General features: G+C 49.6%; 1 protein-coding gene across 1 annotated transcript; it reads right to left on the reverse strand.

Annotated features, from left to right (window-relative positions):
- Positions 1-193: 193 nt before the first annotated feature.
- On the reverse strand, positions 194-16950 carry TRIM63 (tripartite motif containing 63). Its single transcript, XM_032300910.1, has 9 exons — positions 16640-16950; positions 15548-15720; positions 11508-11676; positions 10613-10708; positions 8722-8955; positions 7520-7542; positions 7095-7219; positions 3126-3194; positions 194-767 (listed from the first exon to the last, which is right to left on the reverse strand). The coding sequence occupies exons 1-9, from the start codon at positions 16796-16798 to the stop codon at positions 757-759; spliced, it is 1059 nt and encodes a 352-aa protein (XP_032156801.1). The 5' UTR covers positions 16799-16950; the 3' UTR covers positions 194-756.
- Between the last annotated feature and the right edge of the window lie 255 nt (positions 16951-17205).

The raw sequence follows: 17205 nt of genomic DNA on the forward strand, positions 1-17205 counted from the left end.
ACAACACATTGAACCTGTTCTTGGAGGACCAGCTCAGGGCTGGCTTTTCATGGAGTGCAAATTGGGAAATGGTGGTGTAAAGGACTCCTTTGGTGGGACCTAAGCCTAGCCCTGCTGTCACCTCCTCCCAGGGCTCCTATTCATTTACAGCCAACCCTCATCTCCAAGAAAAAAGGCCGAATGAAACCCTGGCTCCTTTGAATAACAGGAAGAAAGCATTGTCCATTTATTAAAACAACATAGAACACAAACTCAGTTACCACCCCATATGTCTGGGATAGGCACTGAAATATAGCAGGTTGTCCCTGTGGTGCTACCCAGTCCTCCCACCCAGGAAAGGAAGTGGGCAGCTGTATCCACCTGGCTTCCTTCCCCTCTTTCTGACAATTGCAGGTCACCCAACGACCAGGCATTATACAAAAGTTCCTTTACAAAAAGCACCAAGTTGACATACATATACAAGTATATACAAAAATCACATTTTAAAAATGTACAAAATATTCCATTTTGCACCAGGGTAGAAAAGTGTCCTGTGTGATTGTTTCAAGCACATTCCCCTAATTCTGGTTCAGGGGCTGCTGGATGCAGCAGTGAGGGTCCTACCCTAGTCCCTCCTCTCTGAGCAGAGAGAAGATATTACCTCCCCATTGCCCCTTCAGGGGCCCAGACCCTGGGCCTGTCGCCAAGGCCACTGGGCCCCTCCCCACCCTCCCCAGTCTCTCTGCATCTCGGGGGACGTCTCACTCATCCAGCTCCTTACTGGCGTCCTGAAATAAAGAAAAAGACACAGAGGTGCTTGGTGAGACAGGGACTCAGGAGGATCCAAGGCTTACCAAGCTACCGTTTATTCAGACAGGAGTTTGAATAAAACATCAAACTCCCATTCTGCCTGGTCGCTTCCTTTTAAAACCAAAATAGAATTTAGCTGCCCAAACGTTATGGATTGTACATCAGTATAAAACTCCAAAAGACTACCCTGTATTGTTCAACTGGATTGGAGTTTAGTTGCAGTACCTATGGTTTGAAAAACAACTTTTGCAAGCCTGTGCTAATTAGCAAATGTCTTTCCTATGCACCAGATACTGTGCTAAATGATTATCTTATTTACTCCCTGCTATAAACTTTTGACATCAGTACTGTTATGCCCCCATGCACAGATGAGTAGCTCAAGACTCAGAGAAACTGTGAGCTGTTGTGATTCAGAACCCAGCCTCAATCAAACTCTGCCAGGCTGGTGAACTCAGATGCCTACAGGGGGCCAGCAGATAACATGAATGAGTGAAGTAAGTAGGCTTGACAGTGGTGGGCTGGGCAAACTGGCAAGGGCATGTCTCATTTTTTTCTTTGTTTGAGACGGAGTTTTGCTCTTTCACCCAGGCTGGAGTGGCTGGAATGAAGTGGCATGAACTCGGCTCACCACAACCTCCACCTCCCTGGAGTTCAAGCCACTCTCCTGCCTCAGCCTCTCAAGTAGCTGGGATTATAGGCCCGCCAACAGGCCTGGCTAATTTTTGTGTTTTTAGTAGAGATGGGATTTCCCCATGTTGGCCAGGCTGGTGTCAAACTCCTGACCTCAGGCGATCCGCCCGCCTCAGCCTCCCAAAGTACTAGGATTGCAAGTGTGAGCCACCACACCTGGCTGGTATGTACCCTTTATAGGGGAGAGTCACTGCCCAGAGCCAGCGTTCTGGGACTGCAGGGAAGTTCAAGTCCAGCATTGTTTGCTTTTTCTAAACTTTCACAAGTAGGTAAAAATGCAGATTCTTAGTTGAAATCTCCTTTTTCTTAACCCTTAAAAAATAAGCTGGGTGTGGTGGCTCACACCTATAATCCCACCACTTTGGGTGGCCAAGGCAGGTGGATCATGAGGTCAGGAGATCGAGACCATTCTGGCTAACATGGTGAAACCCCGTCTCTACTAAAAGTACAAAAAATTAATTGGGTGTGGTGGCACGCACCTGTAATCCCAGCTACTTGGGAGGCTGAGGCAGGAGAATTGCTTGAACCTGGGCAGTGGAGGTTGCAGTGTGCCGAGATGACACCACTGCACTCAAGCCTGGGTGACAGAGTGAGACTCCATCTCAAACAAACATACAAACAAACAAATAAACCCTAATTTAAAAAATGTTAGCAATTAATTTTTTTTTAAAGAGACAGTGTAGTGTCCTTCTCTGTTGCCCAGGCTGGAGGACAGTGGTGCAATCATAGCTCACTGCAGCCTCGACCTTCTGGGCTTAAGCGATCCTCCAGCCTCAGCTTCCCAAGTAGCTAGGACTACAAGTATGTACCCATCACGTCTGGCTAATTAATTTTTTTTTATATTAACCTGGGTTCAGGTGGGCTAATGCCGAAAAGGGTGTTAGCCAAAAATTTTTTTTGTAAAGATGAGGTCTTGCTGTGTTGACCAGGCTGGTCCCAAACTCCTGGCCTCAAGTGATCCTCCCGCCTTAGCCTCCCAAAGTGCTGGGATTACAGACATGTGCCACCACACCCAGCCAGCAAGTAATTTTTTTTATTGAGATATAATCTCACTCCATCACCCAAGCTGGAGTGCAGTGGCACAATCTCAGCTCATTGCAACCTCCACCTTCTGGGTTCAAGGGATTCTCCTGCCTCAGCCTCCTGAGTAGCTGCTACTACAGGTGCCCACCAGCAAATCCGAATAATTTTTTGTATTTTTAGTATAAATGGGGTTTTACCATGTTGGCCAGGCTGGCCTTGGCCTCCCAAAGTGCTGGAATTACAGGCGTGAGCCACTGTTCCTGACCAGCAAGTACTATTTTTTTTTTTAATTTAAACACAGTGCTCGCCAAACAAAACACCTCAATGGACCCGCCCTACCTCATGAGCCCCCATCTTTTCCTTTTGCTGTGCTGTATTGCTTTCCATCTAAGAAGATCATTTAGATGTGAAATGGGAGCATTTTACTATGAATAGTTTGGGGTTTTTTTCCTCTCTAAGGGTAAGGAGAACAGAACATTACCTTCAATAGGTTTAAAGCACATGCTGGGGGACAGGGCTCAGTATCATTCTCAATGTCTAACACAGCACTTTGCACATAGTAGGCATCTCCTATTGTGGAATGAGTGAAGGAATGAAGCAATGGAGGTAGATGAATTTTTTACCTTCTTCCTTCCCTTCTGTGGAGTCTTCCTCTTCCTGATCTTCTTCAATGAACTCCTCCTCTTCCTCATCTGTGACGAAGAACACTTGTGTTAGGAGGGGCCTAGTTTCTTGAGGAGCTACTTGAAGAGGAACTCGGCAGGAGAGAGCACTGTCTAAACCCCTTCCTGTGCCCACTTGAAGTCAAATGGCCACACAGAGACGGCAGTGGCCTGGGAGGTTATGGGCTTGCCAGATCCACACCGCACAGAGGCCCTGCTCCTGCAATCCCCTGCACTCTGTCCCAGGGAGCCAGGTTCGAGACATTTCCTTGCACCAGCACCAGTAGCTTCTATCACCTGCTCTGCCTGTGACCGGAGAGAGGACTCTGAGGAGGCACACTCTCTGCTTCTGCGCATTTCTCAGGTAGGCAGAGAAAAACGCCTCCTCCATTCTCAGGGGTCAGAGTCCTTGTCCTGAGGAAGCTGCTCAGCCTACGAGATCTGCTTGTTCAACACCCCCTGTCCTGTTTTCCTCCTTCCTTAGCCTGCAGAGCGGTGGACAGGCTGGGGGAGCACTTCTGGAGCCACCTCTGCTCCCTGAAACTGAGCACCAGAGGGACAGTGACTGTGCTGCAACTCATGTCCCCATTTTTTCATCCTGAGATGTCACCGGCAAGCTTTAACAGCAAACATCTCCCTTCACTTCTCCCGGGAGCCACCTCCTTAATCTTTTGGGGCCCTGAGGGGCCACCACAGAGACAGGACATTTGTCAAGAGTATCTCCAGGCTGGGATTGGTTGCTCACGCCTGTAATCCCAGCACTTTGGGAGGCTGAGGCGGGCGGATCACCTGAGGTCAGGAGTTTGAGACCAGCCTGGCCAACATGGCGAAACCCTGTCTCTACTAAAAATACAAAAAATTAGCTGGGCATCTTGGCGTGTGCCTGTAATCCCAGCTACTTGGGAGGCTGAGGCAGGAGAATCACTTGAACCTGGAAGCGGAGGCTGCAGTGAGCAGAGATCACGCCATCGCACTCCAGCCTGGGTGACAAGAACGAAACACCGTCTCAAAAAAATAAAAATAAACAAAAAAGAGTATCTCCAAAATGACAACCAAACTTCTAGCCAAGTAACTAGGCTCAGAGCATAACCCAGGGAGTTTTGTTGTTTAATCATTATCACAATGACTACTCCTAACAGCAGTTTCTGAGTACTTACTACGTGCCAAGTAGTGTGCTAAGTGTTAAATGTGCACCGTCTTATAAAATCCTCACTAGAGTTTTGCAAGCCAAATGGCTCTCGGTAGAATCTGCATGGGTTACTTCCTAACTGTGTGGCCTTGAACAAGTGGCTTACCCTCTCTGAGATTTAAGTTCCCTCAGCTATGAAACAGAGATGATAACAGAACCTATCCCATAAAGGTGTGTTAAATGATAAAACTTAGGTTAAGAGCTTAATGCCTACGACATACAGAATGTTCAGTAACTGGTAACCGTTGGTACTCTCCTCATTTTACTTGTGGGGAAACTGAGGCTCAGGGAGATTATGAAGTCCAGTGCAGGACTTCACAATGTTATGCTCATACCATATGACCCAGTCTTGAATATCTTAGCTTAGGGAAGCTGACAGTGGAGTAGCTCATCTACAGTGGATGTCCCCAAGTCCCTTGGTATCTCTGCTTTAGGATATATTTTGTCCTTACCTATGAACGAGGTATATCTGAGGTTCTGAAAACAGGCTTAGCACCAGATACTGAGGGTTTGCAGGAGAGCGACACACGAGGTGCTGAGAAGCTCTTTCTCACGCCAGCCCATTTACACTTCTTTCTTATTGCTGCACCCTCCTCCTGTCCCCCAACCTCAGCTGGTCATTGGAGCACCACCTCTCAGATCAACACAATGGTCAGGAATGTGGGATCTGCCCTCTCTTTCTCTGTTGCCTTTGAGCTGTGTTTCCCCTTGAGCTGTGTGACCTTCAGCAAATTAACTTATTTGTTTCCATTCAGTTTCTTCATTTCCCTTGTTATTTTCACCCTTATTATTGTTATGGTTGCATTGTTACAATTATTTTATTTTATTATTATTTTTGAGACCGAGTCTCACTCTATCACCGGGCTGGACGATCTCAGCTCACTGCAACATCTGCCTTCCTGGTTCAAGTGACTCTCCTGCCTTAACCTCCTGAGTAGCTGGGATTACAGGCATGAGCCACCATACCCAGCTAATTTTTTTTTTTGAGACGGAGTTTCCCTCTTGTCGCCCAGGCTGGAGTCCAATGGCGTCATCTTGGCTCACTGCAACCTCCACCTCCCAGGTTCAAGCAATTCTCCTGCCTCAGCCTCCCGATTAGATGGGATTACAGGTGCCTGCCACCACGTCCGGCTAAATTTTTTTTGTATTTTTAGTAGAGACGGGATTTCATCAGGTTAGCCAAGCTGGTCTTGAACTCCTGACCTCAAATGATCCACCCGCCTCAGCCTCCCAAAGTGCTGGGATTATAGGCGTGAGCCAGCACACCCAGCCTCCTGTTAATTTTGTTTGTATTTTTCATAGAGACAGGGTTTTACAGTGTTGGCTAGGATGGTCTCGATTCTCTTGACCTCGTGATCCGCCTGCCTTAGCCTCCCAAAGTGCTGGGATTACAGGTGTGAGCCACTGCCTGGCCCACATTTCTGTTTATAATTACTCTCCCATAGAGTGCCTATAATAATTACAATTATTATAATTGTATAATTATAATTGTAAACAATTGTATAATTGTAATTATTATAGGCACTCTATGGGAGAGTAATTATAAACAGAAATGAGGATATAATGTTGATAAATTAAGGTGCCTGAGTATCATAGGTTATAGCATTAAGAAGCTGAAGCTAAGATTACCTTTAGGTAATAGCTAGTACATCTCTGGTACTCTACAGGACTTTTCTGCATCGACGTCTGATTTTTTTTGCAATAGCACCGTGAGTTGGTCATTATTAGAGGGCTCGTTTCTAACCTGATTTTTAAAATTAGAAAATAAAACTCAGGGCCAGGCGCGGTGGCTCAAGCCTGTAATCCCAGCACTTCGGGAGGCCGAGGCGGGTGGATCATGAGGTCAAGAGATCGAGACCATCCTGGTCAACATGGTGAAACCCCGTCTCTACTGAAAATACAAAAAATTAGCTGGGCATGGTGGTGCGTGCCTGTAATCCCAGCTACTCAGGAGGCTGAGGCAGGTGAATTGCCTGAACCCAGGAGGCGGAGGTTGCGGTGAGCCGAGATCGCGCCATTGCACTCCAGCCTGGGTAACAAGAGTGAAACTCCCTCTCAAAAAAAAAAAAAAAAAAAAGAAAAGAAAACTCAGGCAGAGGGGGCCTGCCAAAGGTCACACAGATAATAAACACATGGTAGAACCGGGATTTAAACTCAGGACTGTCTGATTCCAGAGGCCACATTATTTCTACTGCCCCAAGAGGCCTCCCTGCCATGGATCCATATGTAATTTATGGAGCAGAAATTCTGCACCAAGCCACTGTGCTAGGCTCTGGGCTCATCTAGAAGTTGGCTATATGATTTTTTTTTTTTTTTTTTGAGACGGAGTCTGGCTCTGTTGCCCAGGCTAGAGTGCAGTGGCACGATCTTGGCTCACTGCAACCCCTACCTCCTGGATTCAAGCGATTCTCCTGCCTCAGTTTCCTGAATAGTTGGAATTACAGGCATGTGCCACCACGTCTGGCTAATTTTTGTATTTTTAGTAGAGGTGAGGTTTCACCATGTTGGCCAGGCTGGTCTCAAACTCCTGACCTCAAGTGATCCACCTGCCTTGGCCTCCCAAAGTGCTGGGATTACAGGTGTGAGCCTCCCCAGCCAGCCAGAAGCTGGCTATATGAATTTGATTGATATATGGGGATGTTTATTAGTGTATCTGCCTCCCCATGGGGTTCAGTGGAAGAGATGCTGGTTTCCAGGGATTAGGAAGGGAAATAGACAAGTGGCACCACCACCTCCTTTACCTGTCCCAAAGTCGATGGCTCTCAGGGCATCTGCTATGTACTCTAAATCCAAAGTAAAGCAGTCCATGTTCTCAAAGCCCTGCTCTGTCTTCCCCAGCTGGCAGCCCTTGGAAGCTTCCACAATGCTGTGGGGGAGACAGAGAGAGAGGCTGGGTGAGATCTCTGGGGCTCAGTGCAGGGAGGAGAGGGCACATGACTTGCCCACGCCCAGGCCTTCCACCCAGAGGCTCCCTTGGAGGGATGGAGTATTTCCTCTCAAATCTCAAGCACAATGAGTGGTCCAAAAAGTCAGGGATGCAGAAGGTCAGGGAAGCCAGCCTGGAGTGAGACCCTCTAGCAGATCTAATGCTCAGGACAAGGCTTCCTGGACAGAGGCCCTGCTGGGAACTGGGGGCTTAGATCATAGCCTCTGAGGAGATACTGACCTTTTGATGAGTTGCTTGGCAGTCTGCAGGGGGAGAGAGAATAAAGAGTTAGGACCACAGAAGCGATAACTCCAGGAAATCAGCAAAACCAGTGACTGGGTGTTGTAGTTGGACATTTGGTGCCATTCCCTAGCCAAGTTGTGACCTGCTCCCCACCCCAAACTGAGCAGAATTTGGAACTTTTCTCTCTATCCATGGTTTGCACAGGTCTTGATCATCACCCTAGGACCCTCCCATTGTCTTGGCAGGAAGCTTAGGCTCTGGGGGTATCAATCCAACACTCTGAAACCCTGAACCCCCCAATGCTAACCACCTTTTCATACCTAATGTCTAGCACAAAGCCTGGCCCACAGTAGAAGCTTAGAAAATGTTTATTGAACTGAACTGTGAAGACTTTTTTTTTTTTTTTTTTGAGACGGAGTTTTGCTCTCGTTACCCAGGCTGGAGTGCAATGGTGCGATCTCGGCTCACCGCAGCCTCCGCCTCCTGGGTTCAGGCAATTCTCCTGCCTCAGCCTCCTGAGTAGCTGGGATTACAGGCACGTGCCACCATGCCCAGCTGATTTTTTTGTATCTTTAGTAGAGATGGGGTTTCACCATGTTGACCAGGATGGTCTCGATCTCTTGACCTTGTGATCCACCCGCCTCGGCCTCCCAAAGTGCTGGGATTACAGGCTTGAGCCACCGCGCCCAGCCTATTTTTATTTTTTTTAAAGACGGGGTTTCACCATATTGGTCAGGCTGGTCTCGAACTCCAAACCTCAGGCGATCCACCCACCTCGGCCTCCCAAAGTGCCGGGATTAGAGGTGTGAGCCACTGCACCTGGCCTGAATTGCAAAGTCTTATAACAGACTTTTCTGTCCTCCCCAACAAGCTCTTTGAGGGCAGGGCTGTGTCTGGTTTATTTCCTTGTCTTCTACTCAGTGTCTGGCCTACAGTAGGGGCTCAATTAATAGTCTGTAGGTGGGACACTATTTTGCAGCTTACAAAGTCATTTCACAAACATCCTCTGATCATTCTAAAATCAGTAAGAGGAGGGTAGGGGGTATTACATGCCCATTTGACAGATGAGAAAACTGAGGCTCACAGAGGTTTAAATGACTTTTCCAAGGGCCCATGGGTTGTCAGTAGAGAAGCCTAACTGGAACCTTAGAGCTGTAGAATTGAACTGACCCCACCCAGACCCTTCTAGTCCTGCTTACCAAGAGGAAGGTGGCACCCCCAGGCTCGTCCAGGGACTGGATGGCAGTCTCCACCAGCTTCGTGGACTTGTCGAGCTGCTCCTGGTACTGCTGGATGAGGGCCTCAATGAAGCTGAGCTTTTCTTCCTGCTCCTGAGTGATCCGCTGCAGCAACTCGCTTTTCTTCTCATCCAGGATGACGTACAGTGTGTCAAACTTCTGGCTCAGCTCTTCCTTTACCTGGTGACTGTTCTCCTGAAGACAGAAGTCTTGCAGTCACATTCTGTAGGGTCCTTACTCCCTGCCCCCACACTCCCTTCCTGGGACAGTAGCAAGCAATTTTGAAAGCTAGAAGAGCTCTCATTACATACATCCCCACATTACAGAAGATGAAACAAAGGCTTAACAAGAAGAAAACACTCATCCGGCCTCACAGCTACTTAGTACACCAGTGATATTTGGAGGCTGATGCCTTGAAAAACAGCTAGCCCCTTTTTCCAAAATAGGCTCTAGGGTCACATGACATAACATGTTCTTCCTTGTTCCTGCACCCTCCGCCTGTCCCCCAACCTCAGCTGGTCATTGGAGCATCACCTCTCAGACCAATGCAACAGTCAGTAATGTGGGATCTGCCCTCTCTTTCTCTGTTGCCTTTCTTTTTTTTTTGAGATGGAGTCTTGCTCTGTCACCCAGGCTGAGTGCAGTGGCACAATCTCAGCTCACTGAAATCTCGCCTCCTAGGTTCAAGTGATTTTCCTGCCTTAGCCTCCCGAGTAGCTGGGATTACAGGTGCATGCCACCACAGCCAGCTAATTTTTTGATTTTTAGTAGAGATGGGGTTTCACTGTGTTAGCAAGGACGGTCTCAATCTCCTGACCTCACATTGCACCTGCCTTGGCCTCCCAAAGTGCTGGGATTACAGGTGTGAGCCTCCCCGTCCAGCTTTCTGTTGCCTTTTAGCTGTGTTTCCCTTCTAGCTGTGTGACCTTCAGCAAATTAACGTATTTGCTTCCATTCAGTTTCCTGGGCCTCCAGTATGTCCCAGGTCACACTCTTCCCTCCCTTTTAGGACCAAGACTGGATTAGGGAAGCTCTGCATCATTTGTTCCTAAGAGAGGTGGAAAAACAGCTCCTTTCCTAGCACGCCTCTCAACGGAAGCTCCCTTCCCTCTGTCACAGATGTCACATCTTAGTTCTTTTCTGTAAAGTGGGTGTGACAGTAGCATCTCATCAGACTGGGAGCCTCTCATGGGTGATCACAATGTTCCCCTCCTTCCTACCCTTCACCTGACTCTTCAACCACTCACAATTATCATGACCCCTTTCCTTCATCTCGTCTCCAGGCCCCTACCCCAAGTGAACATGGAAAATCGTGCAAGCTTTTTTCAGGAATAGAAAAGTTCCTTTCTGCCCTCAATAGTCTCACTACTCAGAGTGTGGTCCATGGACACAGCAGCTTGGACAAATCCTGGGAACTGGCTAGAAATGCAACTGTTATGCCTCATTCCAAACTGACTCAATGAGAACCTGAGTTTCAGCAGGATCCCAGGGTGATTTTCTTGCACTTTAAAGTTTGGGAAGTGTTGGTCTATAGCACACTGAAGAACTGTGCTCTGAAAGTGATTTGTGTTGAACAAATACTGAGAATGATTGGTGGAACACTCCCTGAGGTCAGGGACCACGTCTGTCTCGTTCATTCCTCCATCCCCCCATCTCAGGTGGGGCCAGACACACAGCTGTGCTTGAGAAGCATTTGCTGAGAGAGTGGATGATGGATTTGTCTCTCCCCTGCCATCCCTGCTTGGCCACCCCAGGCTCCAGGCCTCAACCTTTAGCCACAACCCATGGGTGAGCCTTCCCCAGAGACCAGCCTGCCCTGGAACTTCCAGGCAGGGCTATTCTGTCCCCTCACCTTGGTCACTCGACGGGACTCCTCCAGCTGAGTGATGATGGTCTGCACGCGGTCATTCCCCGCCACCAACATGGAGATACAGTTATTCAGCTCAGTCTAGATAGAGGTGTGGGGGTCAGGAGAGGAGATATACAAATAGCCTCAGGGCCTACCCGCTGGGGCAAGGCAGCAACATGGCTCCCTTCCTCCCCTCTCTGCTAGAAAGAGCCTCCTGTAGGGATCTGGCCCCTCTTTCGGGTACAGATCAGCTCCAGAGCAGAGGATGTTAGAAAGATACTGCATACCTTATTTTACAGATGAGGCCAAGAGCAGGCAAGTGAGCTGCCCAAAATACACAGCAAGGAACTGGTAGAGGAGGGGCTTGTTACCAAGAAAGAAGGGACAAAGGAAAGAAATAGAGTTGGAGACTTCTAGGATAGAGAGACCAAGGGAAGAGTGGGAAGTGGGGAAAGAGCATGGAAAAGAGGGGGCCGTGGCTTACTGCACGGACAGGGCGGTGGGTCTCCACAGGCCCAGGGGCCCAGGAAGAGGGTTAAGCTGCCTCCTGCTGCAGGGAAAGATGAAGTCTAGGAGAAGAGGTGAGAGGCATGGGAAGAGTATCTGGGGGGTGGAGAAGCCGTGGCCCGAGAGGACCCCGGTGGCCTGGCCAGGGCGTCTGACTGCTCCTTTGTGGCCACACCCAGGTGCTCTTGAGTGGCTCTAAGTATAACCATGAGCTCAGCTGCCTCCCCCAGGAAGGCCAGGGCTGCTGTCCCTGTGGCCTGGGAAGTCCCCCCAGAGGGACTATTCCTAAAAGGCCGGATCAGCAGATCTACAGGGATCAAATCTGCCTCCTGAATCATCAGACCGTGCCCAGCAGGCCCAGGCTGGGGGTAAAAGGGGCTGGAGCCAGTACCTTTTGTCCCTGGAAGACACTCTGCAGTGGGGCCACCTCGCAGGCCTTGTGGACCCCAAACACCTTGCACATGGAGCAGGTGGGCATCTCACACGTGAGACAGTAGATGTTGATTTTCTCATCTTCGTGCTCCTTGCACATGGGGTGACTGCCCTTCTGCAGCGGCCGACTGCAGTGGAGAACAGTCTCAAGTCATGGGGGGTCCTGCGTCCCTGTCTTCTCCCCAGCTCCGCTGCACCAGTCGCAGCAACTGGGGAGGCTGAGGCAGGAGGATTGCTCAGCCCAGGAGTTCAAGGCTGCAGCGTGTCTGTGAATTGCCAGATTTATGCCCTGGGCTCTCAGTGTTTGGCTGCCCTAAAATCTTTTCATCTTCTGGGGACCAAGGACTTGGGAAGCCAATGACACCAAATCTGTCCCCACATCCTAAGATGGAGTTAGCCTGAGGCTCTGCCAGTGCAAAGGACACAGAAAGGGCCATAGAATTCCAGAGAGTCAGACCTGGAGACATTTTAGAGAAGAGGAAACTGGGCTCCAGAAAAAGTGAATTGACTTGTCCAAGGTCATGGAGCAAGTAAGGGCGGAGGAGGCTAGAGTTCAGTTGCTCTAATTATAGTCACCGTAGCTTTGGTTACTGCAGGCTGGGCTCTGAGCTAAGAAATTTTTACTGATGGCCTCATTTAATTCTATATTTAATCCACTAGACTGTAACCTCCATCAAGGCAGGGAAACTTGCCTGTTTTCATCACCCCCTGAGCCTACACTGTACAGTGCCTGCATAGAGGAGGTGGTAATTAAACAAAGGTAGAAAGAATAAATCACTAAGGCTGGGCGCGGTGGCTCACGCCTGTAATCCCAGCACTTTGGGAGCCCGAGGTGGGTGGATCACCTGAGGTCAGGAGTTCTAGACCAGCCTGACAAATATGATGAAACCCTATCTCTACTAAAAATACAAAAATTAGCTGGGTGTGGTAGCATGCACCTGTAATCCCAGCTACTTCAGAGGCTGAGGCAGGAGAATTATTTGATCTGGGGAGGCAGAGGTTGCAGTGAACCGAGATTGTGCCATTGCATTCCAGCCTGGGCAACAAGAGTGAAACTCCATCTCAAAAAAAAAAAAAAAAGAAGAAGAAGAAAACAATAACTAGCATAGGAGTCAGTTCACCATCTTGAATTTCTTAAGACTCTCCATGGCTGGGCACAGTGGCTCATGCCTGTAACCCCAGCACTTTCCCACCTCAGCCTTTCCCACCTCAGCCTCCCAAAGTACTGGGATTACAGGCGTGATCCACTGCACCCAGCCTTTTTTTGTTTTGTTTTGTTTTTTTGCAACAGGGTCTCACCATATTGTCCAGGCTGGAGTGCAGCAGCAATTCACAGACACACTGCAGCTTCGAACTTCTAAGCTGAGCAATCCTCCTGCCTCAGCCTCCCCAGTAGCTGCAACTGGTGCATACCACCATGCCTGGTGTGGATTCAATTCTTTGAGTCTTCCATCTCCAGCTAGACCATACACTCATTGAGAGCCAACAGCACCTCTGATTCCCAGCCCCTAACAGAACAGGCACCTTGCAAGTGTCAAATGGTGACTGTCCCCCACAGTGTCAGTGCCTCACCTCCAAACAGCCTTACGTGACTGATCACACCCTGGGCTTTATTGTCCTCCAAGTTCTTAAAGAAGCCCCTTTTTGCATCTTTTACCCCAGAGTCCCTATGCTGGCAGGGGTCTCCCTTTGCCACCTGCCTCCATCCCCTGATGAAGGGATGGCAGGGAGTGCAGAGGTGAGGCAAGAGCCTGAGGGTCTGGTTCCTGTTCCCACAGCCCTCCCAGATCCCCACCCTCCCAAGTTCAGACTTTGGCATCAGGGTTCATATCCAGATTGTTCTCCCACATTCATTTTTGTGATTTTGGAAAGTGATTTCGCCTCTCTTCCCCGGGTTTCCTCCCAGAACTGTAGCAATCATGGTAGAAGTTGTCTGTAGTGAATGTGGAGTGCCTGGCACAGAGTGGCCCCTCAGTAGCAAGCAGCTGTCATTGTCATTCCACTATGTGGAAAGGCCTCAGAGGTTCACATACAACATTTCCTTCATAGGTTGGCACTGGGTAGGTTAAGAGTGGTGCAGAACTGACTTTATTATTCCTGTAATGATCAGCAATATGTTTGCATTTTGTAGTGTTGAGCTGTAGTAACATGAGAGGCAGTCTAGCACAGCAGTTAAGAATATTCGAGTGGGTGGCATTAGGGAAATTTTAAAAAAAAGAAAAAGAAAAAGACACCTGTAATCCCAGCACTTTGGGAGGCTGAGGTGGGCAGATCACCTGAGGTCAGAAGTTCAAGACCAGCCTGGCCAACATGGTGAAACCCTGTCTCTACTAAAAATATAAAAATTAGCTGGGCATGTTGGCACGCGCCTGTAGTCCCAGCTACTTGGGAGACTGAGACAGGACAATCGCCTGAACATGGGAGGTGGAGGTTGCAGTGAGCCAAGATCACACCACTGCCCTCTAACCTGGGCGACAAAGCAAGACTCTGCTTCAAAAACAAAAAAAAGAGAATATTCTCACACCCTCTGTCTCTTAGCTCTACCACTTGCTAGCTGTGTGGCCTTGGACAAATCTCTGATCGTCTCTGAGCTCCCGTTTCCTCAGGGTAAAATGGAGATGGGAATGCCTTCCACAGTTACTATGAAAAGTAGATGGGGAAAATGCCTGAAAGTCCTTAGTACAGTGCCTGCAAATAGTAGGAACCCAATACATAGTTGATACATTAACACTTTTCCATTAATATCTTATTTGACAGCCACAATAACAGGTCTTACTGTCTGTTTCTATTTGCAGACAGAGGAAATGAAGCCCCAGAGGCTTACCCAAGACCGTACAGTACATTATTCACAGAGGCTAACTTGCGAGCACAGTTCCCCAGGCCAGGGTTTCTTCACCTGAGACCTGGTCTGTCACCTTCCCTTGGACTGGGCACTGCCTGCAGGCAGATGCTTGGTGAAGGTTTTGGAGCATAAAGGCTGTGAAGTCAGCACTCCTGGAGTCTTACCAGCATGTCCTGATTTGTAAAGATCTTCCCTGTGGCTGTGTCTCTCCCCAGTTTGTTCGTCTGTTTGCTTAAGGCATAGTCTCACTCTGTCACCCAGCCCGGAGTGCAGTAGCACGATCATGGCTCTGCCGTCTTGACCTCCCTGGCTCAACAATTCTCCCTAGTAGCTGGGACTGCAGGCATGCCTCACCACACTCAGCTGGTTTTTAATTTTTGTAGAAACAGGATCTCATTATGTTGCCCTGACTGGTCTTGAACTCCTGGCCTCAAACCATCTTCCCACCTTGGCCTCCCAGAGTGTTGGGATTACGGGCGTGAGCCACCATGCCTGGCCCTCTCTCCCCAGTTTGAGGTCAACACAGTACAACCTCCACCTCTCACACAGTTTGCCTGTGAATGAGCTGCTGTTTTATTACAGGGAGACTCAGAGCTAGATTGACTGGGACAACTCCTGGCTCTATCACTTCCCAACTGGGAAACCTTAGCTAATTGACTTCACCTTTTTAGCCTCAGTTTCCTCATCTGTGAAATGAGGATAATAAAGTCATGCCTGATCCACAGAATGATTGGGAGGTGCTAAGATGAAGCATTCCCAGTGCCTGGAGCTCTTTCTCCTGGCACACGGGAGAGTAGTCATTGCTATCCTTATGGACAACCTGGCTGTTTCTCACTGGGCGCTTTCTCTGCTGACCAGAGCCACTAGCTGGCCCCAGGGCCTTTTTCCACCTCTCATATCTCATCTTTCCCCGAGTCTCTGTCTTGGTATCTCCTGGAAGGGCAGCCTAATGTCTGGGTCCCTTCCCATCCACTGAGTGATCTGAGAGCTGGGTTGGGGTGTATGGGTCTCCAATCCTGTCTCTGAACTGGCTTGTGTAGCTAGTCCAGCTAGGGGCCTGGATCCTAAGCAAATGAAGGAGTGGGAAGGAGCTTGGTGGAGCTGGGCACAGCATGGCTGGGAAGGAGGATGGACCCCCAGCAGGCATGAGAACTGACCTGGAGCACTCCTGTTTGTAGATGTCGATGATGTTCTCCACCAGCAGGTTCCTCTGCAGGCCGTACACTCCGTGACGATCCATGATCACCTCGTGGCGGCAGGTGGGGCAGCGGAAACGGCCTCCAGACATGGACACTGAGCTGCCTCGGCTGGTCCAGTAGGGATTTGATGCCTGCAGGTGGCAAAGGTCAAGGTGAGGTTCTGGGCTCCCTCCTCATCCTTTCCCCTTTCTAATTCTCCTCTTACCCTTTTCTCTGCCTGTCTCAGCCACTCCGGTCAAACATGAGGACCTGGAGCTCGGCAGGCTGCAGTGAGAACCAGTCCTCACACATGGAGCACCTGAGAAGCAGCTAAGCAATTATCAGGATGGGGAGGCAGCAGACCTGGGTTAAAGTCACAATTATTCTCCGAGTGATTTTGGGCAAGCAACCTTATCTCTCTAAGCCTCAGTTTGCCTACTTATGAAATGGGCATTACAATTACAGCAAGCTCCTAGGGCTGCTACTTTAAAGATAAAATCGTGAAAGAACAGTTTGTAAAGTGCCCCTGGGGAACCGCACATCCTGCCTCCTAGCCAGGACACCTGCCCCCTTCCTTTCTCTGGGAGTTAAAGCCCCTTCTGCTCCCATATTGTAGGGAACAGCCTCAAAAGGAAAGAAGCCTCTACTGCCCACTGCCTCCTTGACACCCTCCTCCCAAAGCTCTGGGCCTCTTGCCACCAGGAGCTGGCTCCAGCCCCAAGGGTCTGGTTTCTCTCTCCTGTCCCCTGCCTCCCCCGCTTATCACTTGAGGCATTTGACTCTTGATTGGAGAGTCAACAGCAGTGCTCAGGGTAGGGGTGGAGGAGCTATGGGCAGGGCGGGAGGGGAAACATGCGTCATGGAGAAGGACTGTGACGGCCAGAGCTGCCTCCCAGCCCCTCTCAGCCCCTCTCAGCCCCTCTCAGCCCTGTCCAGAGGCCTCTGCAGGGGTTCACTTCCAAGGGGAAAGAGCCTGTTCTGCTTGGAAGGCTAAGCATGAAGAAGGGTTTCATCACAGGGAAGCTGAGCAGCCACCTGGGGCCCCCAGATGAGGCCGCCCCTGGCACTGACCTGGAAGATGTCGTTGGCACACTTCCGGCACAGGTTGTGCTGGCACGGCAAGATGACCACTGGCTTGGTAAACATCTCGAGGCAGATAGGGCAGATCAGCTGCTTCTCCAAGTTCTCCATGGGGTTCCCATCCTGGATCAGGCTCGACTTATAATCCATTCTGTGGGTCGGAGTCAGAGCTGCGCCTAGCTGCCTCCTCTACGGACTTCGCTCTAAGTAGACCTGAGGGGGTCTTGCCTTTCTCAGGAAACACTGTGTCGGATCCTGTTGGCTTCCTTCTCCTGGTGCCCGAATTCTGTCTTCGTCTGAGGCCCCTCTGATATTTATAGCTGGATCTTGGTCACATGAGCCCCAGGAGCAGACCAGCTGAGCATTCCGATGCCAAGCGGCTGGTGGGGCTTGAGTTTCCTCCAGGCCTGAAAGACTGGCCCTCTCAAATCACATGCAAGGATGAGCAATCACTGTTCTGCTGGGACGGGGGTCATAAACAAGAACAGCTTGTTCAGAGGCAGGCTTAGGGGAAGACTGGGTACCCAGAGCTTCCTCCAGAAATTGGTCTCCCCCCA

The sequence above is a fragment of the Sapajus apella genome, unplaced genomic scaffold (genome assembly GCF_009761245.1).
Source record: "Sapajus apella isolate SASKATOON/1434 unplaced genomic scaffold, GSC_monkey_1.0 scaffold43, whole genome shotgun sequence".
NCBI classification, from domain to species: Eukaryota; Metazoa; Chordata; class Mammalia; order Primates; family Cebidae; genus Sapajus; species Sapajus apella.

Excerpts from the sequence above, each read along its gene's own strand:
- TRIM63 (XM_032300910.1), bottom strand. The coding sequence starts at position 16,798 with ATGGATTATAAGTCGAGCCTGATCCAGGATGGGAACCCCATGGAGAAC. Across the intron at positions 15,721-16,639 it reads GTGCCAACGACATCTTCCAG|GCATCAAATCCCTACTGGAC; the intron begins GTCAGTGCCAGG and ends TGCCACCTGCAG. Across the intron at positions 10,709-11,507 it reads GTGTCTTCCAGGGACAAAAG|ACTGAGCTGAATAACTGTAT; the intron begins GTACTGGCTCCA and ends ACCTCTATCTAG.